General features: G+C 37.0%; 1 protein-coding gene across 4 annotated transcripts in view; it reads right to left on the bottom strand.

Annotated features, from left to right (window-relative positions):
- Positions 1-428: 428 nt before the first annotated feature.
- The window catches only part of CCSER1 (coiled-coil serine rich protein 1), a 709,724-nt gene continuing 690,982 nt past the window's right edge, over positions 429-19,170 (bottom strand). For 2 of the 4 annotated variants that reach the window (XM_056332770.1, XM_056332760.1), the window contains one exon: positions 429-3,101. In XM_056332770.1, coding sequence (XP_056188745.1) covers positions 3,016-3,101 — 86 coding nt within the window. In that variant the 3' untranslated portion in view covers positions 429-3,015. The remainder of the gene's footprint in view (positions 3,102-19,170) is intronic. The other 2 variants (XM_056332788.1, XM_056332796.1) reach the window with 2 other exon arrangements.

Here is a 19,170-nt window from a genome sequence, read left to right as displayed (position 1 = left end):
CTGCAAGAATGCCCACATGCTGTTGTTTTATGATTTACTATATACACAAGAGGATCAAATGAAGGACCTCTGTTTTAAAGTTACTGCTGTACTGTACATTAACATGTGGCTAATACCCTTCTCCAGGTGAGATTTACACTTAGTATTACAAATGACATAACAATGCTGAAAATACTGATATAAAACAGATTCAAGATGACATTTTAAAAATATCCCTCACTTTAATTGAACTGTTTTCTCCCGGTTTTTTTAAGTATCAGCTTTATAAAAGATTCTCCAAGAAAATAGTAGCATTTAAAATGTTCTTTTTGAAATGTATAGATGGATTTTTTTAATAAAGTGTAATCCAAAAGTCTATTATTCCAGGACAAAAAACAACTATAGATTCAGCACATAAGTTAAAATTGTAGAGGTTTTTTGTTGGGGTGTTTTGTTTTTTTTTATCTTTTGTTTGTTGTTGTTTTTTTTAATGTAGTATTGTGCATTTGTATCCTGGAAAAAAAATCTCCTTGATTACTGTGTATGTTAATTTATTTACAGATCTTAAATATAATTGCATACATCAACATTTGAGATGAGCAAGACTAAAATGTATTGTAAGAACCAACTGTCCTTTCAATCTACCATGACTTCATGAGATTGCTCAGAAGAAATGTGATTCTGAGTAGTGAAATTCTGTTACTACTATTTTTAACTTTTTTGGTAGGCTTTAAACTATGAGTTTCAATTCAGGACTGGGAGTCGTGAATACCCATAGTTAATTCGGTCAAGCTGTGTTTGTGATTTTTGCACATTCTGTTTTGGCAGTAGCAAAGCACACACGACCATGAAGAAGTTTGGCAAATGTTTGTCTTGGTTCTTATGTATCCAGCTCTGGATACACAAAATTACCACTACAGAATATTTAGACAAAACCTGCTCTCTTCAACATCAGATAATGTCATAAAATTTGCTCTAACCAAATTAAAGCCATCAATAAATAGAATCCTGAAAGTTTATGCTGCTGAAATTACTTTGCAGAATATCTGCCAAGCTCCTAGTTTATTTTTTTCTTAATCTAACCAACCCTTGTATTAATCCAAATATTAAGTAGTTAAGCAGATATATTTAACATTAGGTAGATTTTGTGTGATTAATTAATTTTATATGCCCTATGCGATTTACCTTTTAAAAGTTACAGCATTTTTTTTTTGTGGCTACAGAAGCCTCATTTTTCATTATAAGCTACTTCAGTAAAGTCACATCAGTTTGGTTCTTTATGTGATGCTCCTTTGTCTTTCATTATTAAATCACCAGTTAAAGACAGAGGTGACTTGTCTCAGATCTGTCTCAATTGTATTTAAGCCACATTATTTATAATCTACTAACTATATATCCTATTATCATTCAAACAGATTACCCTCCATCAGAGACATTGTAAACTAAGTGTCATGTTCAGTATAAGTGACATGTTTAGAGTAAATTGACTGAGATGCCTGTTTTCAAGCCCTCTGAAAGGGAAAAACAGGATCTTTTGCTACTGACAAGTCTACAAGTTCTATGGTGTGATTAGATGATTTCATATTCCTATGAGACCAGTATGCTACATGTCAGGCAGCATTAGATTAATCTCACTGGTGTGTAATATGTCAGGACCAGTAAACCCACTGACATGGTATAAACCAGGTCGTTAAGTGCATATGATACAGTCTACAGAAATTATGACAGGTAATTTGGACTGGGTAATAAGACAATTTCTCTCACTTTAGTCTTCCACCCATTTTTGGTTTGGGAAGTGAAACGAAATTATATGATGCATTACATAGCACAGAATGTCACATTGTGTCATGAGTGATACAGTGCCTGTACAGCACAAACATCACCACAACTTGACATGCCCCCATGGAAAAAAAAAACCAGTCGAACAAATGTAGCTAAATAAAGGTGGGGAGAGGGAAGAGAAGGTTGAGGCACCAAGCTGACATCCTTAATTTGGGACCCAATTACTGACTCAAATACCCAGAAAGCCTCTATGATCCTTGCTGTAGAGGAAAATCAGTCAATTCCTCTACCTGTGGCACGAGGCATTAATAAAGTACATACAGCAAGAAGTGGTAATACACCTCTACAGGTGAGCAAACTTCATTGTATTAAAAAAAGTGTAAAAAGAGGGTCCTCAAAGATTTCTGACTCCTTATTTCCCTAGTCTCTATGAAATTCAAGAGGGTTTACTAATTACTTGTCTATTCATTCCTCACATCTACTTTAACAGTAACATTATTAAACATACACAGTATTATTTAAGATCACCTTCTAGAACTTCAGAGAATGATAATGGCTTATAGAGGGGGGAAAAAAATATTTAGCCAATTTTGGACTAGCAATGCCAGCCAAATGGTCCCATTTATTATACCCATTATGACTTCTGCATGACAAATCAATCTAGTTACCTGACAACCTAGTTCATCCTTTTGTGACAGTCCCAGATGAGAAAGTATGGAACCTACAGAAAATGTTAATTTTTTACTTTATTTTTTTTCAGGTAGCAGCAGATGAAAACTGAAGACTGATCTATAGGTGAGTTTATGTTCCTCTTTAATCAACTCTCCTTCCATGGAAAGAATACAAGCACCTGGTTACCCATCTTGTTGACCTAAAGTCTGTAGCTCTGCTGTGTGTAAATTGTGGTGAAGGAAAACATTTTTTCTGCTGTACATGTGTAAAGAGATGGGCCCCCTTGGAGGCTGTCCGAGTCTGCCTGTGAAAGTGGTGTGCTGCCGAGGTACAGCAGTTTGGTCTTTTGGAGCTCCTGAGAACATTGGGTAGCTGTCTGTCTTGGATGCTGGCTTTGCTGTACTTGGTGCCGTGGTGGCCAAACCGTTCTGGGTGACCTCTGAAGAGAGGGCTTCGTATGTGCCTCTAGTGTGCTTGATGACTTCCACGATCTCCTTCTCTTTTAGGAGGTTGCTCAGACACAAATTAGACAGCTGACAGCTCTTGCTTTCATAGGCCATTGCTTGGTTGCCTGAGGAGTATCTAAAAGGGTCCTCGATGGGAGTATGTGCTGACTTTCTGTCCCTTGTGCTGAGATTTTGGCTCACCATTCTGTTTGGATATGTAGCCTAGGGAAACAAAACAAAAAAAGTATTAGTAGCAGAACACAGCAGGAAAATGGTGTAGGAAAAAGCACTCCTCACTATAGATGTACAGCACATGTGGCTGGCAGATTCAAATGAAAGCCGAAGCTCAAATTTGTTAAAACTCTCAAAGCACTGCTAGCATAAAATAGGAGTATTGTTCATTGATATTTAACAGAACTAATATTGAAAACTACTTATTACAGGTAATGATTTGGGCTTTTTTTTTTTTTTTTTAATAGTTTAAATCAAAGGAAGTGTTGTGGTTTTTTTTCCAGAACATAATAAATGGATAAATAGCTTCCATGAATTGTAAGCAGATTTTCAGAAACATGATGAAAAAATAAGAGTTTTGATTGCAGAGAGTTCAACACTTAATTATCTCAAATACTTATAAAATTTAAACATCTTTTGTGAATATCTTCATGCCTCAGTTAGGCTCAGAACATGCTCAATTTTCGTTGTCCCTTGAATCTAGGTGTTCTGTTGTGTACCTACAGTTAAATACATGCCAAAATGCTCTGCCAGAGCAGAGCAATAATTTTATTTCAGCTGCCTGGAAGAAATACAGTGTAAGAAGGATTCCAGCATGTTAGCAACTTTTGATGCTGTTTCAGCATGCATGCATTTGTATTTGTTTAAATAAGGAGAATTTATCTGTATATGGCAAGCAAGATGACTGCATCCCCTTAGTCTGCCGCTTCATTTTGTCCTCCACAGAACACCTGGCTGGGGAACAGATGATGGGGCTGTGGGATCTTCTCTCACACATTTTAAATATATACTTTCAATGTATAAAGTAAAATAAAGTGTTAAGGGGAAAATGCTAATACAGTCAAAGCACAGTTCTGCCTGTTCCACGACTGACTATGAGGTAGCTTCCAGAGGTGAAGTGCAGGAACTGAGATCACAAGATGTGCTTGTGGCTGAGGAATGGCCTCAAGCTGTGAATGTTCAGAAGGCTGGTCCCTAGAGGAACTCGAGCTTTGAGCCTACATGGCTTCGTAAGAAATCTTCATCTCTTTACATATTGGTACAAAACTTATATAATACAAATTTGCCCAATTAGAATTAAATACCTGAGAGCTGTATGAAAGTTTCAAAAGCTGTTGACGTAACCTACTTTACCGTCTTTTGTCATCTAATAGTGTGTGTGCAAGTTAAAAAAAAAAAAAAAAAAAAGAAAGAAAAAAGCATTGAGTGGAGTGGTGGATGTGTTCCACTACCTTCTCCAGATACATTGCCATACAATGTTTCAAGGAAATCTTTACCTTACATTGCAATCAGTGCAGCTTTGAATTTATTTTTTTCTTCTTTTAACTAGTCAGATTACAGTAACTAAGAGGCAGTTATGTGAAGGATTATAATAGAATCAATTGTACCTTATTTTAAAATTTTTTTTGGAATACACATTTGCCCTTGTTTTATCACTGTCACACTTTCCCAGGTACTGGTTAAAGCATGTGGGTAATTTGCAACAAAAATCCAATTTTACTCCGGATAGGTTTTCCGCAACAGAACTCTGAAACGACATAGTAGCAGCTTTGTGACATTTACATTGCTACATGGGCTCTGACATTGCAGAGCAAAGCTGAGAAAATCAAAAATTATCCCAAGCCTTACAACAGTACTTCACTAAAAACTTTTCAGGATGTTTCCATGATTCCATAGGAAACTTTTATATGTTGTTTCAGGACAATCAACATCACTTCACACACATTTCTATTTTAAGCAACACAGAAGAATGATACAGTCAGCATTCACAGCCTACATCCTTTATTTTAGCATAGGCAGGCTAATGGTCATGCTTCTATGCAGGTCTGTACACAGGTTTGGATACAAGTACTGCAGTGCATTTTAGGCATCAGAGATGGCATTTTCAAAAATTATTAGTACTGGAGTAACATTTCCCCCATTTAATTCAGTGTTGAATGCACCCAGACTCACAAATAGGAGTAGAACACTTCTGGAAAACATAATTTAAGTTTTTATGTCTGCAGAACGTAGAGGTATTTATGTATCTCTATGCCAATAAATAAAATCTTCCTACTGGGACAAGACAGTCAGATTCAATGTTCTGCCAAAAATCCCTGCATTTGTTCTAAGGGAATGGTTCTGGAATTATCATGTCACCCTATGCCCTTTGACAACCTAAAGACTGATATCATAGAACTGAGAGGAACTTAATGATGGGACATCTAGTCTATTCAATATTTCTGGTTGGGATCAGTTCATCCCTGTGTTGTTCCTGACATACCTTTTCTAACAAGTTGTGAAGCACATTCATCAACATAATCTGTACAGCCTCCTCTTCCACTCTTCCACTACATTACCTTTACTTCTAGGAAAGATCTTCCTAATGTATAAACCAAATCTTCTGTCTGCAAGTCTATTCCTTCTCTCTCCTTCTTCCATGGAAATGAGGAAAGAATTGCTGTTTGACCTCTGAATACCCGTTTCTGTCTTTGAAGAATGCTGCCAAGCTACCCCTTAATCTCCTCTGATCTAGAATAAAAAATATCACATTGATATTTTCTCATAGGACTCATCTTCTAGACTCTTGAGTCATTCACCCTTGTCTTCTATATAGATACTTTACAGGAATTCCACATTTTTTCTTGAAACAGATTATCCAAGAGTATAGTACTTAAGGTAATCTCCTGCCACTATGAAGCAGAAGAAGCACTATTAATCCTATGAAGGACTTCTTCACCTGTTTCTTTTTAATTCACTCCAACATGAGGTTAGTAATTTTCTTTGGAAACAGCATGAAATTGTTCACTCATGTTCATTTCATTGTCCACAATAGTTCCAAGATTTTTGTTCTACAAAATTATTACTACATTGTTCAGCTAATTATTATTACATAGACATAATTCCTCATTCGCCCGTGTTGAATTTAGTAATTTTTTCTCTGATTTTTTCTCTCATGTATTAGGATCATTCTGAATTCTGGTTTTATCCATTAATATCTTTTCCATCCCACCCAATTTCATGTAAACTGTAGATTTAGTAAGAATATTCTCTAGTCCACAATCCAGGTAGTAAATTAATAGTATCAAACACTATCAAACCCTACTTACTATAGCCTTCTGTTTTAACACTGGGCCATGGGTAAGTAATTTCCAAGAACAGTTTTCCAGTTTAGTCTGTATTTGTTTAATTTCATCTGCATAGTATGTTTATCAGACAGTATTAAAATCCTTACTAGAAGCAAGAAATCTGATATCTAAAGCTTTTCTTCTAGCCAGAAAGCCTGTTACTGTGCTGTTGAATGAAAGTAGATTGGTTTGGCAATTTATTTGATTTCTAATCCATGTTGGCTCTTGCTCATTTCATTTTCTTCTATGTGCTTATAGTTTGTTTGATTGTTTGCCTCAAGTTTTTGTCTAAGAAGTGAAGTTAAACTAACAGAAACCTTATAATATATTTAAGGTGAATCACAACATCTTCCAACACTCTACAAAAACAGACACTGATACTGCACTCTGATCAGTAATAAATAAATACACCTCAAATCTTTTCATAGTGGTATACACTGCTCAGTAGAAAGTCTAGGAATTAAGAACTGTTTCTTGTCTTACACCAGTTATTAAAGTGCCAATGAAACATGTAATTTATCTGTTTAGTCAGCAACTATCCTTGTTATTCTCTTCATTCAGTGAGATTATTCAGTCATAAGCAGCATGAAGTGAATAATCCGAGTGTAAACGTGTTGCTGCAGACCTTTGTAGCCTTGGCTACAGAGACCACTTCCAACGAGAAGCATGACCATTGCAGGAGGTCTTGGATACAAGCTGTTGTAAGAGTCTTGAGAATGGTTTCACTGTTACCTTCCTTTCTTGAAATTGAATAAAAATTAAAAACTTTTAGGAAAAAAATCTTATTAAATGAATTATACCAACAAGGTAGGTGTTAAAGTAAATACAGAACAATCTACTGCTTTTGAAAATGAAAAGTGCAGAAGCAAGTACAAAGTAAGGCATATTGCTGAAACTGGCTACCAGTTAAAGGTACAAGGCATGATTACATTATGGTTTTTATATTGCTTTTTTAACTTGATCTTGATGAAATGCTGTTTTGAATATGTGGAACCGTGGCGTTCCTTTGCTCTTCCTAATCAAGGTTATATTTCACACAAAATATTTTCATTTTAGAAAACACGTGCTGGGTTTGTAGGTCTCCAAGATGTTTGCTTCTGGTTGCTGGCCAATGTGGTGAGACAGTGTGCGTATATATATGATGAAATATTTAATTATATATATATATATATAAAAATATGTATGATGAGGGAAAGCCCCTAATTTTGTGAACTTGCTGAAATTCCCCTTCTATTGAATAATTAAACAAAAAACAGGTGGTGACAAATTAAGATTAGATTTTAAAACATCAATAGAAATGTAGAATATGCCATCAGTATTCTAAGGCATTGGTATGACCCTGTCTCCAGCAATAAGACACAGGTGGTTAACAAGGAAAGACAGAGTCACTCTATGAGATGCATAGTTAGACACCAAATGAGCAGAGATTTTAAAAGAAACACTGCCAAAAAGCAATACTATCATTGCTATCTATGACACATTACTGAAGAATAACTTCTGATCAGGAAAAGAGAGAACAGTGGTCAGATGGGAGTCAACATCAACAAGATATCCTTCCCCCCACCCCTGCCCCAGTAACATTATTCTCCCCCCAAAATATTATCAATAAAAAGTCCAATGCTGATTTGAATTTCATGCAAGTTTTTTTGCTGTCATTCAAACATTTTTATGAAAATCACAACATACAGAATTTTAAATAATTGCATTTTGTTGTTCATTCGCTGAGTTCAGATAGTTTAGCCTGAAAGAATGTAGTCCAACCAAGTTTTCTTACTGGCCCATTTTACAGTTATTTAGAATCGTCATCATCTGTTCAGAATAAGAAAAATATCCCAGAATGAAATGCTCAAAGGTGAAAAACACACATGCAGCACCAACAAGAAAGATACTTTGGAGAAACTCAAACCTTTCTTTTTAACCTACTTCTGCTTATCTTCCTGTAAATGTTTCAAGCTAGATTTTCTGCAGTGGACTCTTAGGTATACCAATTGCATGCTATGAGTGTTATATGTGAGCAAGCAAAGCCACAATCCCAATGCATCTGTTTGCCAATTTGAAGGCTGAGTCCTTATCCAAAGCCGAAGGTGGCTTCATGCCAGTCATGTTCCAGCCTAGCCCAGAGCAGCTGCAGGGCTGCTGTAAACTGCTGCTTGGCAGTGCTCCAAGGAGCTGATCTGCCAGCTGGTGCCTGCTGAAGCAAAAAATCCATTCATCTCTTTCCCTTTTATTTTTCAGCAGCTCAGCTAGAACCAACAACTTCTCTGCCCCAGAAATCCCAAAATGCTACCCTACAGTATGCCTAACTGTGGACCCAGGAAATGGGCTGTAATTAGGATGCAAATGTGGCTCTGAAATTTCTTTCAAAAATAGCCCATTTTAAATATATGGAGAGAAAAAAAGCAGCCTCCTTTGTTCTTTCAAATATGTCTTAAAGTTCAAGAGAACATCTGGATTTGAATTTCCTGATCAGATTAAGTACAATAAAAATGCATGCTTTCTTGCTTCTATTTCTCAAAAAGAAAAAAAAAAAAAAAGAGAAAAAAAGAAAAAGTATTTCTATTAAAATCTGATTGGCTGTAAAATTTTGATAGGTTTGTATCATGATCATTGGTGATTTAAGGTACATGAATTTCTAAATACAAAATTTAGAAAGATCTAAATATTTTCGGTTTGATTATTCCACACTGGTGCCAAATACATCAAGATTGAACCAAAAATGGGAACTTAATATTCTTAAAATATTTCTTCCATTATTTTTTTTTGAGAGTTCCTCTTTTTGACTGTCAGTCTGGCAATTTTTTCTTATATTAAGAAAAAAATCCCCCAAACCCCTCAATGACCCACTTTAAAGTAATGAAAACTGACTACTCTTACAGAAAGCTCCAGAATGGAACATGCTATTAAAACCACACTGCAGCCATTCATCACTTTACATTTTCAAACCCAATGAGTGAAATACGACAAGTTTTAACGACAAGACAATACTGCTGCAGGACATTTGAAAATGGATATTGTTGCTGACTGTCTTGTGATAAAGTACTGATATAAAATGATAGAAAAAGACATGAGTTACAAAAACACCCCAAAAAGGGTGCAGATATTTAAGATGCCTGTGCCCAGAGGCATCTTGGAGTCTTAGATGACTATTATGCAATTCTACCAAGTAGAACAACTTTCTTAAATGCGTCATTCTGACAGCTGGCATAGAGAATAAACCCAAACAAAACACTCTCTCACCAGCGTACCCAGTGTACCCTGACAACCAACTAACAATGGCATATTCGAAGAACACGGTTTTACCATCCCAAAGGATTTTTGCTTTCAGGGGTGTTAATGGAAGCACACCCTAGAGAGAATAACTATTCTGACAGAAACCTGAAGACTTTCTGGATTCCCTCAAGTTCTCTACCACTTAACTATTTTGTGTTTGTGAGTACATGATACTGTAAAATGTGTTCTCCAATGTAGTATTAACTATAAAGCCCAGCATAGCTCACTTGGCCCTTGTCAGGTCTCAGCTGGACTGAAGCATCTTCTACAGAACTGCCTCCATTTGCAGCCTAGCCCAGAATTCATAAAATGTAAAGCAATGTAAAGAACTCCAGAAAGAAAACAAGGTGCTATAGCTCTATATTTCTTCAAAGGATGGAAAGGATGAAGCCCTGCATCATGCATTTGAATTTATATCCCTTCAGATGCTTTTCACAGTTCTGACAGTTTATATAAGTGCAGATCTAATTTACCAAAACACAGGTTAACCCAGTACTTTGGTATGCCACATTTGTCACTATGTCAGCTCCTTAATTTCTACACCTCCTCACTTATGTGCTTACCAACTTCCAGCCTAAAGATGATCCAATATAAAATGTAATTCAGCTGCAGCATGTAATTGTTCTTCATCCAAGTCTCCTAAAAAGCACTCACTCTTACTGATTTCAGTAACACCTGAGAGTAGCTTTTACAACCGAGATCTGTACTTATTGATCAACTGATGCTGCCTTCTGGCAACACGCGACACATGAAAGAAAGAAAGTCCAGTGTGGCAAAATAAGGCATGGACTAGTATCAGCAGGTTATGGGTAAGAACCAGCTGCTTATCAATTTGCAAGCTGTCATCTGTTACAAAATGAATGCAGCCAACATAAATCAGAAACATTTCCCTTTCTGCCCTTCAAATACCTTTATTTGCTTACTGAAAGCAAAAACTTATGACACACCAAAATGCATCCCTCTTCCCCATAATGCCCTTTTAACCAACAGGCCTGTTGAATACAAGTGAACTACAGCAGTGAACTAATGTCCTAACCGGATTTTATGGTAGTGGTTATACAGTGTGACAGAGGGCTTAAATAAGATATTAATCTTCTCACAGCATAGAATGATCTTTGAAAAATTTCATTTATGTAATTAACAATGCGCAGTTAAGGTGTAAATGGATGTAGTGGTGTTTTATAAAGTAGGAAGAAAATAGTGAAGAATTCCCCATTAATTTCTAGTAACTTACAGTAAATCACTATGCATTCTCAACACTGCATTTCAAGGGTACACTGGAAGATTTTTCTCATTAGTAAAGCTAATAGAAAATTTTGCATTTTACAGCTGTTTACTATGCCTTCCAAATTAAACATTTGGAACTATGGAGTCATTCACCATTGTTAGTTATTTTCTTAAAAAAATGCTACAAAATTAATTTAGATGATACTGAATACACCTTTTTATAACCTATGACTTAAAATTATAAAATTATAACTACAAAAATACAAATGAAAAGTAAAAGCTACTAATTAGCGTGGATATTTCAATGACATGACTACGTCATATCACACACTATGTAAAATAATAAATCTTATTTTACTCAGTCCATATCTAAGACATCCCAAAGATCAGAAAGTCAATCCAGGAAAAGTACTTTTTACCAGACAGACTTTTCTTATTTCAGACCTGTGGATAAAATGGTAGGAAAGGTGCAATGGACTTTTACCCCCATTTAAAAAAAGTCTGTTAAACCCCTAATCTTGGATTCTTACAACACCTCTGTTTCTCTTGATACCTTTGGCATCTTTTACTGACCCTCAGTTTCTTGGGGTAGCTGCAGCTACTGCATCTAGTGATGAGGAAAATATGTTCATTACGGTATACACAGGCTACACCTTTGGTTATGGGCAGCAGTCTAGAAGAAGGTGCCCAAGTCAGAGTTGCTCAGGGACCTTCTAGACTCCATTCAAGGGGACTGGAGAGGCCCTGTGTTCACCCAGCACCACAGGTCTCACTGTCTCTGTGCAACCCAAGAATCAAGGGTCACTTGTGCCACACTTTTAGCTACAGTCTTAGAGAAAATCGTAAGCGTCTACGATCAAGGTCCTCTTATGCCTAACTGATGCAAAATGGACTGGTAGAAGTGGATCCATGGGAACACTAGGGTCACTTCAAAAGAGTTCATGCAGTGTAAGAAGTGGAGTATGACACAAAGGTCTGGGGAGACACTAAGGGAGCTTGCTCTGGAATTACAAGTAGGAAAACTGCACAAGTGCTAATTAGCCCTTCTGAAAGAGTGTGCTACTCAGCTGATACTTATTGTTATGCTAAAACAGGTGTACTGGCCTTGCAAGCCAAACTAGTATTTCTGTACAGCATTTGATGTGCCATGTTGACATAATAAGTTGTTCAAAGACCTCTGCCTTGTGTCTTATCTATGTTTTTAATGGCCATATGCCTGAAAGCTGTGAAGTCCATTTCTAGCCTCAGGCCTGATGTGTGGTCACCAAAACCTGATTATCACATCTGTAGATCATCTGAATTAAAACTGACTTGTGGGTAGCAATTACCTTTGTCAACTAACTTCTATTATATGCGTGTTCAGGTTTTACAAAGTTTCTAATTACAGTTATCTATTTTCCTACTGTAATGTCACCTAATATGAATTCCTATAGTACCAGAAATTCCACATGTAAAATGAAATTCCTATGACTATGTACTCAGATAAGATACTACGATACAGTAGTCTCAAAAAGATTTAAATTTGCAATGTTCATTTGTCTACACACTATATAGCTCTATACCTGAGACACACTTCTAGGAAAAGAAAGAAAAAAAACATAGTGTCCACATTAATTGCTTATGAATTATTTAAAAAGTGGAGGAATGCATTAGACATTATGTTTACAAATGTATCCCTGTTATCTTTAGAATAAGAACCTTAAATATTTTGGCATATGGAGCTCTTGCTTTATCAGGTGGACATGCAGGAACTCAAATCTCTGTTGAGTCTCTGTGTATTTTTATTATCTCACCTTCTATGAAGAAAAGAATCATGTATACTTATCCTTAACTTCAGGACTTTCTTGTCTCACTTTCAATTGAATGTCACAAATCAGATTTCTAATGAACTTGTGCCTTTCATAAAAGGGCACACAAACCCCCAGATGGACCATACTTGGGCAACACTCACCGTTTTGCATTACACTCTTTAACAACAATAAAAATGCTTCCATTAAACTGAGTTTCATGAATTAGCATCCTTAGTTTTGAAACCAATACAGGCTGAACTTACAAGAACAGCAGGGGAAATTGTATACATTGGCAAATGATGTTCAGCTACTGTCATGTTAATCAGTGACAGTGTCCCTCAGCTCAATATACAGTCTGCAAAGGAGAAATCAAAGGACTGACAAAAATGGCATATTTTATCCTGATGACAAGAAAAGAAATCCTAATTGCCCCTTTAATTGACTTGTTTTTTTAATTTTTATTACAAGATTTCTGAGATCAAAACATCCTGAAGAGAAAGAAAAAATAGTATTTTTATTTCAATATAGATATAAGGACACCTCTTTAAGGAATGAAATATCACAGAGTAGCCAGATTTTTTTTTATCCCTGAAGAAAATTTCCATAATTAAGTTCTTTTTTGTGGTTAGACAAAAAGATTATAACATCTACAATCAAAACCTAGCTGTAACTGGTCAGGTTCAGTGTGTTCAAAAACATGCAGAAATAATTTAGACTTCTATGACAGGATGAAGCACTACTGTTCTGGAAGGATACTGACTCCCTGCTTTAGGATTCAGCCAGGAAAAAAAAACCAACCCTGTATGCACTTTGCACCATAGGATAACACTCAATGAATCAGATTTCATTCATAATATAAAAATTTCCCTTAAAATATTTTCTTCAAAATTCTTCTTCAAAGATTTTACTATCTATGATGGCTGTAAATCTATGCTGAGTGACTCATTCCATGTCTAGTTCTTTTTAGGTATCGACAATCTTAGAAATAAGGAGAGAACAAATAGGATTCTGTTGGAGTAGGGAATAACAGCTCTGCTTCTTTTTGGTTTGGGGGTTTATTTCCTGTTAAACCAATGACCCAAGAACGTATTGACTTTGTTGGTATGGAACTAGTGCATATAAATCCTGTTCTCTGATCTCCATCTGTCAATCTCAAATATATTTACAGTAAGAAAATCTTGTCAGGGAGAGGAAGGGGACTCACAGCCAAGAGGTATAAGTAGTTGTGGAGGAAATGTGACCTCCATAAGGAATCCATACAACTGATTTACCTGAAAGAGATATTGCTCTAACAAAACAGTTAGTGTTTGTAGTTCAATGATATAATTTCCCTCATGTTCTAAAAAAAATCCAGAAATCTATCTCCTGTCATTTCAAAATTGTATATAGTCAGCGGTGATCAAAAATTTCCTTTACTGCGTAATTTCAAAGTTTCACATAGGTAAGACAGCCCATCAGGTAACTACATAAAATAACCTCTTCCCATATATGTCAGTGGTTTACAAAAAAGAAGTACTTCACAGCATCTTGAATATACCTGTATAAAAGTCCATTCAGTTCAGCTCTCTTTAAGGCAGCTAGTCAGCTCTTACAAGGTGAAATTATCTCAGAAATTTCATGTATTTTAAGGCAAGCAAAAAACATTATAATCATCTTGTCTGACCTTCTCCGCAGTAGAAGCCATAGATTTCTCCTGTGAAATCACATAATCAAAAAAGAGAGTAGAATTAAAGCATAACTTAAAAGGCTTAAAGTAATGGAGTATGTATTTTATTTCCTCATAATCCACTAAAATATTTTTGTAACAATGCAATCTAGGTCCTTACTGGAAATGTTGCTATAATCCTAAATTAGTATTTGAAGAAAAGAAAACAAGCAATATCTTCTGACAAAACTGCTGCTAAAATACACTAGGAGATAAAATGTCTCTAAAGAGCAGTGGGACTACCACCTAAGACATTTAGGAATAGGCAGTTCTTGGAGAAAGCACTGGTTGCGTTTGGAGTTATCCCTGTCTGGGAAAGTTTTGGTCATGTAAGTAGTTACATGATTTGAAGATCCCATTTGCTTTTATAGATTGTTATAGAGGATGCATGACCATGAGAAGCCCACTATAACCTGCAAAATGACAACGAACCCAACACTTCGCAAATCCTTGTAGTAACATGATCATGTTACTTGGATAAATAACCTTACTTCCCATCTTACTTCCCTGGAAACATGCAAACAATTAATGCAGCTATTTCTAAATACTCAGCTCCTTACTTCCTTCAGCAAAACCGTATTACACAAATGCAGTAAAGGAAAATGAACAAAAGGAAACAAAACCACAAATAAGCACCCACTGCAATTTCTTACTTTGCCTTTCCTTCTAGGAAAACCAACAACAAAAATTTTGGCAAAAATGCTGAAATCCCTTCATTGGTTTCTGCTTCTCTATTCCTAAGAAAGTTTAGTAAGATTAATTTTTATATTATACCCCCAACTTTTTGTAATAATGCGACCCACAAGTTTTCTTACTTTTACTCTTCTGATTCCCTCCCCCCTCTCACTGTGGGGGCAGTGAGCGAGTGGCTGCCTGGTGTTTAGTCACCAGCCAGGGTTAAACCATGACAAGGTCCTGGTGAACACCAGGTTGAACATGAAACAGCAACGTGCCCTTGCTGCGAAGAAGGGAAATGGTATCCTTGGCTGCATTAGACGAAGTATTGCCAGCAGGCTGAGGGAGGTGATCCTTCCCCTTTATTCAGCACTAGTGAGGCCATGCCTGGAATATTGTGTCCAGTTCTGGGCTGCTCAGTACAAGTGAGATATAGACATACTGGAGAGATCAACAAAGAGCCACAAGGATGATTAAGGGACTGGAGCATCTGTCCTGTAAGGAAAGGCTGTGAGAGCTGGGACTGTTCAGCTTGGAAGAGCAAAGGCTCATGGGGATCTCATCAATGTGTATAAATACCAGACAGGAGAGTGCAAAGAGGATGCTCATCACAGGTGCCCAGTAACAGGACCAGAGGCAATGAGCACAAACTGAAACACAGGAGGTTCCCTCTGAACTGCAGGACACATGTTTTCACTGTAAGAGTGACTGAACACTGGGACAGGTTGCTCAGGGAGGTTTTGGAGCCTCCATCCTTGGAAAAAGCTTTCAAAAGCCATCTGGATATGGTCCTGGGCAACTGGCTTTAGGTGGCTCTGCCTGAGCAGGGGGGTTGGGCAAAATGACCTGCCAACCTCAACCACTCTGATTCTGTGAAGGTATTTGCTAGTCTGAGATCAGATTAAGGCCACAGGTGAGAAGCAAAAGTCTGAACAGCATGGGGTTTAGGAAGTTACATACACATAAAGCCTGCAATTCACTTTCTACTTTCTCTTTTTATTTACACTTTATCACCAGGGCTGAAGCTCTAAAGTCTGTCAATGCACTGCATTGGTCTTAAATAAGATCAGAGGAGTTTACAGCTTCATCTGGCAAGGAACACAATTTTTTCCAGGAGGTGAGTCCTTTGACCAGCTTTAGCACTGGCTTGCAGCCATGCCACTCCAGCAACAAATAGCTCTCAAGCCACTTTCAAGCAGAGAGATCTTCGACCTGACCATCAGACTTTCTGCTGTAAGCTCAAATCCTTATGAAGCTGAATTCCTTCATTTTGTAGTGTTAGTAGTGTTGCAAACATTCTTAGTTTCCCCCCATCAGCCCAAAGAGCACTGTTTTAAAAATGTGATTTATCTATAAAAGTTTCGTTTCACGCAACCCACAGGCAATGAACCTGCCTATTGGTTGAGAGGTCCCAGCACTTAAACTGGCTAAAAATGTAGCCAACATAGCTAAAAAGGCACCATGTTTAAAACTCACAAAAGCCCTAGAAGCAGGACCACAAAACTTTGCATGTAGACAACAAAGCTGTCTAAGGCAACATACCAGACATTAATTCACTGTAGACTGAAAGATAAAAGACAAGCAATATTTGAAATTCATGAAGGAGGACAATGTGCACACACACACTCACACGCACCCCAGGGACTGATAAAAGATAGCCTCACATTTGAATGACATCCACCAACTCATAAAAGCCCATAAAGCACACACAAACACACACACCCCAGAATATTTCAACAGCACACCCAAAATAGAATATGTAGCCTATGCTTACAATGCATCCTAAGTGATCATTATTTAGTAGGGGATATCTCATAAGCTGCTCATCTCACCTCTGGATTTCTGCCTCTCAGCCGTTGGCAAATATCTGCCCTCACTTTCATAAACCTTTCAGGAAACAGGGAATACCGTTATAATTCAGGGCACATATCTACTCTGCTGCCTCCAGGCTTCCAGCTAGTGTATGTCATCTACCTTTCAGTCTCTCAAACACAATCTCTGTTGTGACCTGGAAGATGCTTAGGCACTAGTTTGGCAGTTCTTTGCTCGGGTCCCAAAGTGAAAGCCTTCCTCAGCTGTAGAAACAGAGATTAAGCAGGGTGTCCTAGAGTAGTAACAAGTATACTGGTGCTATTCATACCTGTACTCCTAGGTGTGCTGAAAAAGCACCTTTGTCTCGTTAGGAATATCAAGCAGAAACTTTGAAAACCACATTTCACAAACATTTCCATATCAACCAGGAGTGAAAATGATGAATCAAGTGTTTATTTGGCATTGGAACACAACTAAGCATATTTGTCCTGACATGTATCTATCTAACTGCTGCCAGGATAGTCCCAAGATTACATTTCCCTGCAACAGGCTGAGCACTTGTATGCAGAGCTAACAGTAACTTCAGGAGGACTGGCAAGCAGTAGGACACCCACCAACTGCTACCTGCCACATGCAATAAGCAGCACAAAGCCACACCATCAGAACAGTCTCAACAGTTCATCTCCCCAGGCCAAACAGGTTAACAGCTGACTTGTGGCTTTTCATGTAGGAATAATTACACACTTCTCAGTGGACAAACTCTTGTGCTATATGCTGCCTGCACAGTGCTAGGGAAGGAAACTAAATGCAGAAGCAAGCTCTATACCTAACCTGATTACCTCAAGCCTGCAACACAGTCTCTTTCTTTTATTTTTTTTTTATTTTTTTTACCACATCAACTGTTTCTTAGTGCACAGTATGCTGCTGCTTTGAGAAAATTCAGGCTAAAGCAGCATCTCTGTTTCATCTTTCTCTTCTTTGTTTTCTTTTTCCACTTGTTCATTTTCCTGGAGGTGCAGCTACAAGGAAGAGGAACTTAAGGCAGCTGCTTCTATGCCAAAAATCAATCTGTTGACCAGTCACAGGGACAGTATGTCAAATAATGCCAACAGAAAGTGGTGAATATGCCTGAGGGCCAGGCTGCAGTGCAGAGAACTGCTCCTGCCCTGAGCTCCAAAGAATTTGAATGCTGGTGTCGGAAGAGGAGGAGATTATCAAAGTGGGAGTCAAAACCTTCCTCAAGCTTGACCTGTGATGTGGCACTCTGCAACTCCCTTTCCATGAACTATCCTGCCTTGGAAAGTGGGAAACACACAGATGCTTGAAATCCTTTCAGGAGATGCAGTGATATATGGAGTACATCATGTTGCAAAAGAAAGCTCTGACTAACTCCTTTGCAAACTGGTTTTGAATTGAAATAGGGATCTTGACTTTTCAGACCACTTCCCTTTAAATGCAGAAAAGCATGTGTCAAAAAATAAATAGAAAGCAGCTGCTATGCGGAAAGAAAAGCACTCTCCTTTTAGTACCTGAAGATGGATGCTGAAAGTGTACAGGAATACCAAACTTTATAGCGGAAATATGTCACATGCCCATTCAAAAATGAAACCACTTTTAAATAGCAGAAATGTAGGTTCTCCTTTCTCTTCAGAATTATTTAATTGAAAAATAGTCCATATTTAACATATTTCATTTTGAGACAGAGCACCACTGCTTTGAAATCTTAATAGTGGATTTAACAAAATTCATGCTATAAGCTCAACACACATCATTACCAGAATCTGTACCAGAACGCCTCATCGTAATTTTTCATTAATATTATACCACATGCCTCTGAAAGCTCTAAGGGCATCTAGTATTTTCTTTTCTTTTTTTTTTTTTTTTTTTTTTGTTAAACCTGGTAACAGTCATTAAGCTTTATTTTAATAGGATTCCAATCTTATAATATCACCTGCAAATAGGATCAAGCAGACTTGTATGTCCACATAAAGGAAAACAGAATTAAAAATAATACCTACAGAACAAACACAGAAACTTTTTTCTTTCTATGTTCAGTATACATTTACACAGAAAAAATACTAATGATTGTTATTTAAGATCCTATTTAATGAAAATATTTCTCCTTCAATCCATGGAGCTTTTAACATTAAATTGTTTTCAAAAAATGTTGCCTATAATAAATCTCATAAAGGCAGAGAAGCAAAGGACTCGCACAGATATCAAAAAGCAGAAAGGAAAAAGAAAATTAAAAAAAAAAACACTGAAAAAATAATGAATTCCTCACCCACAAGAAGCATAAGAACAGGTGAGGTCAGACTAAATCCATGTGTATGCGTGCACATATTTGGGCTTATGTCTATGCCCTCATCAAAATATACATGTCCCAGTATGAAACCTATAGTTTGTACAGGTTAATACTTCCATAATGTTGCTAGAAATTCTGGCATGATGTACTGGTTGAATTTGACCATTCT

The sequence above is a fragment of the Falco biarmicus genome, chromosome 1 (assembly GCF_023638135.1).
Source record: "Falco biarmicus isolate bFalBia1 chromosome 1, bFalBia1.pri, whole genome shotgun sequence".
Lineage (NCBI taxonomy): Eukaryota > Metazoa > Chordata > Aves > Falconiformes > Falconidae > Falco > Falco biarmicus.
Note: the sequence above shows the minus strand (reverse complement) of the source record. Positions and strands in the feature narration are given on the sequence as shown.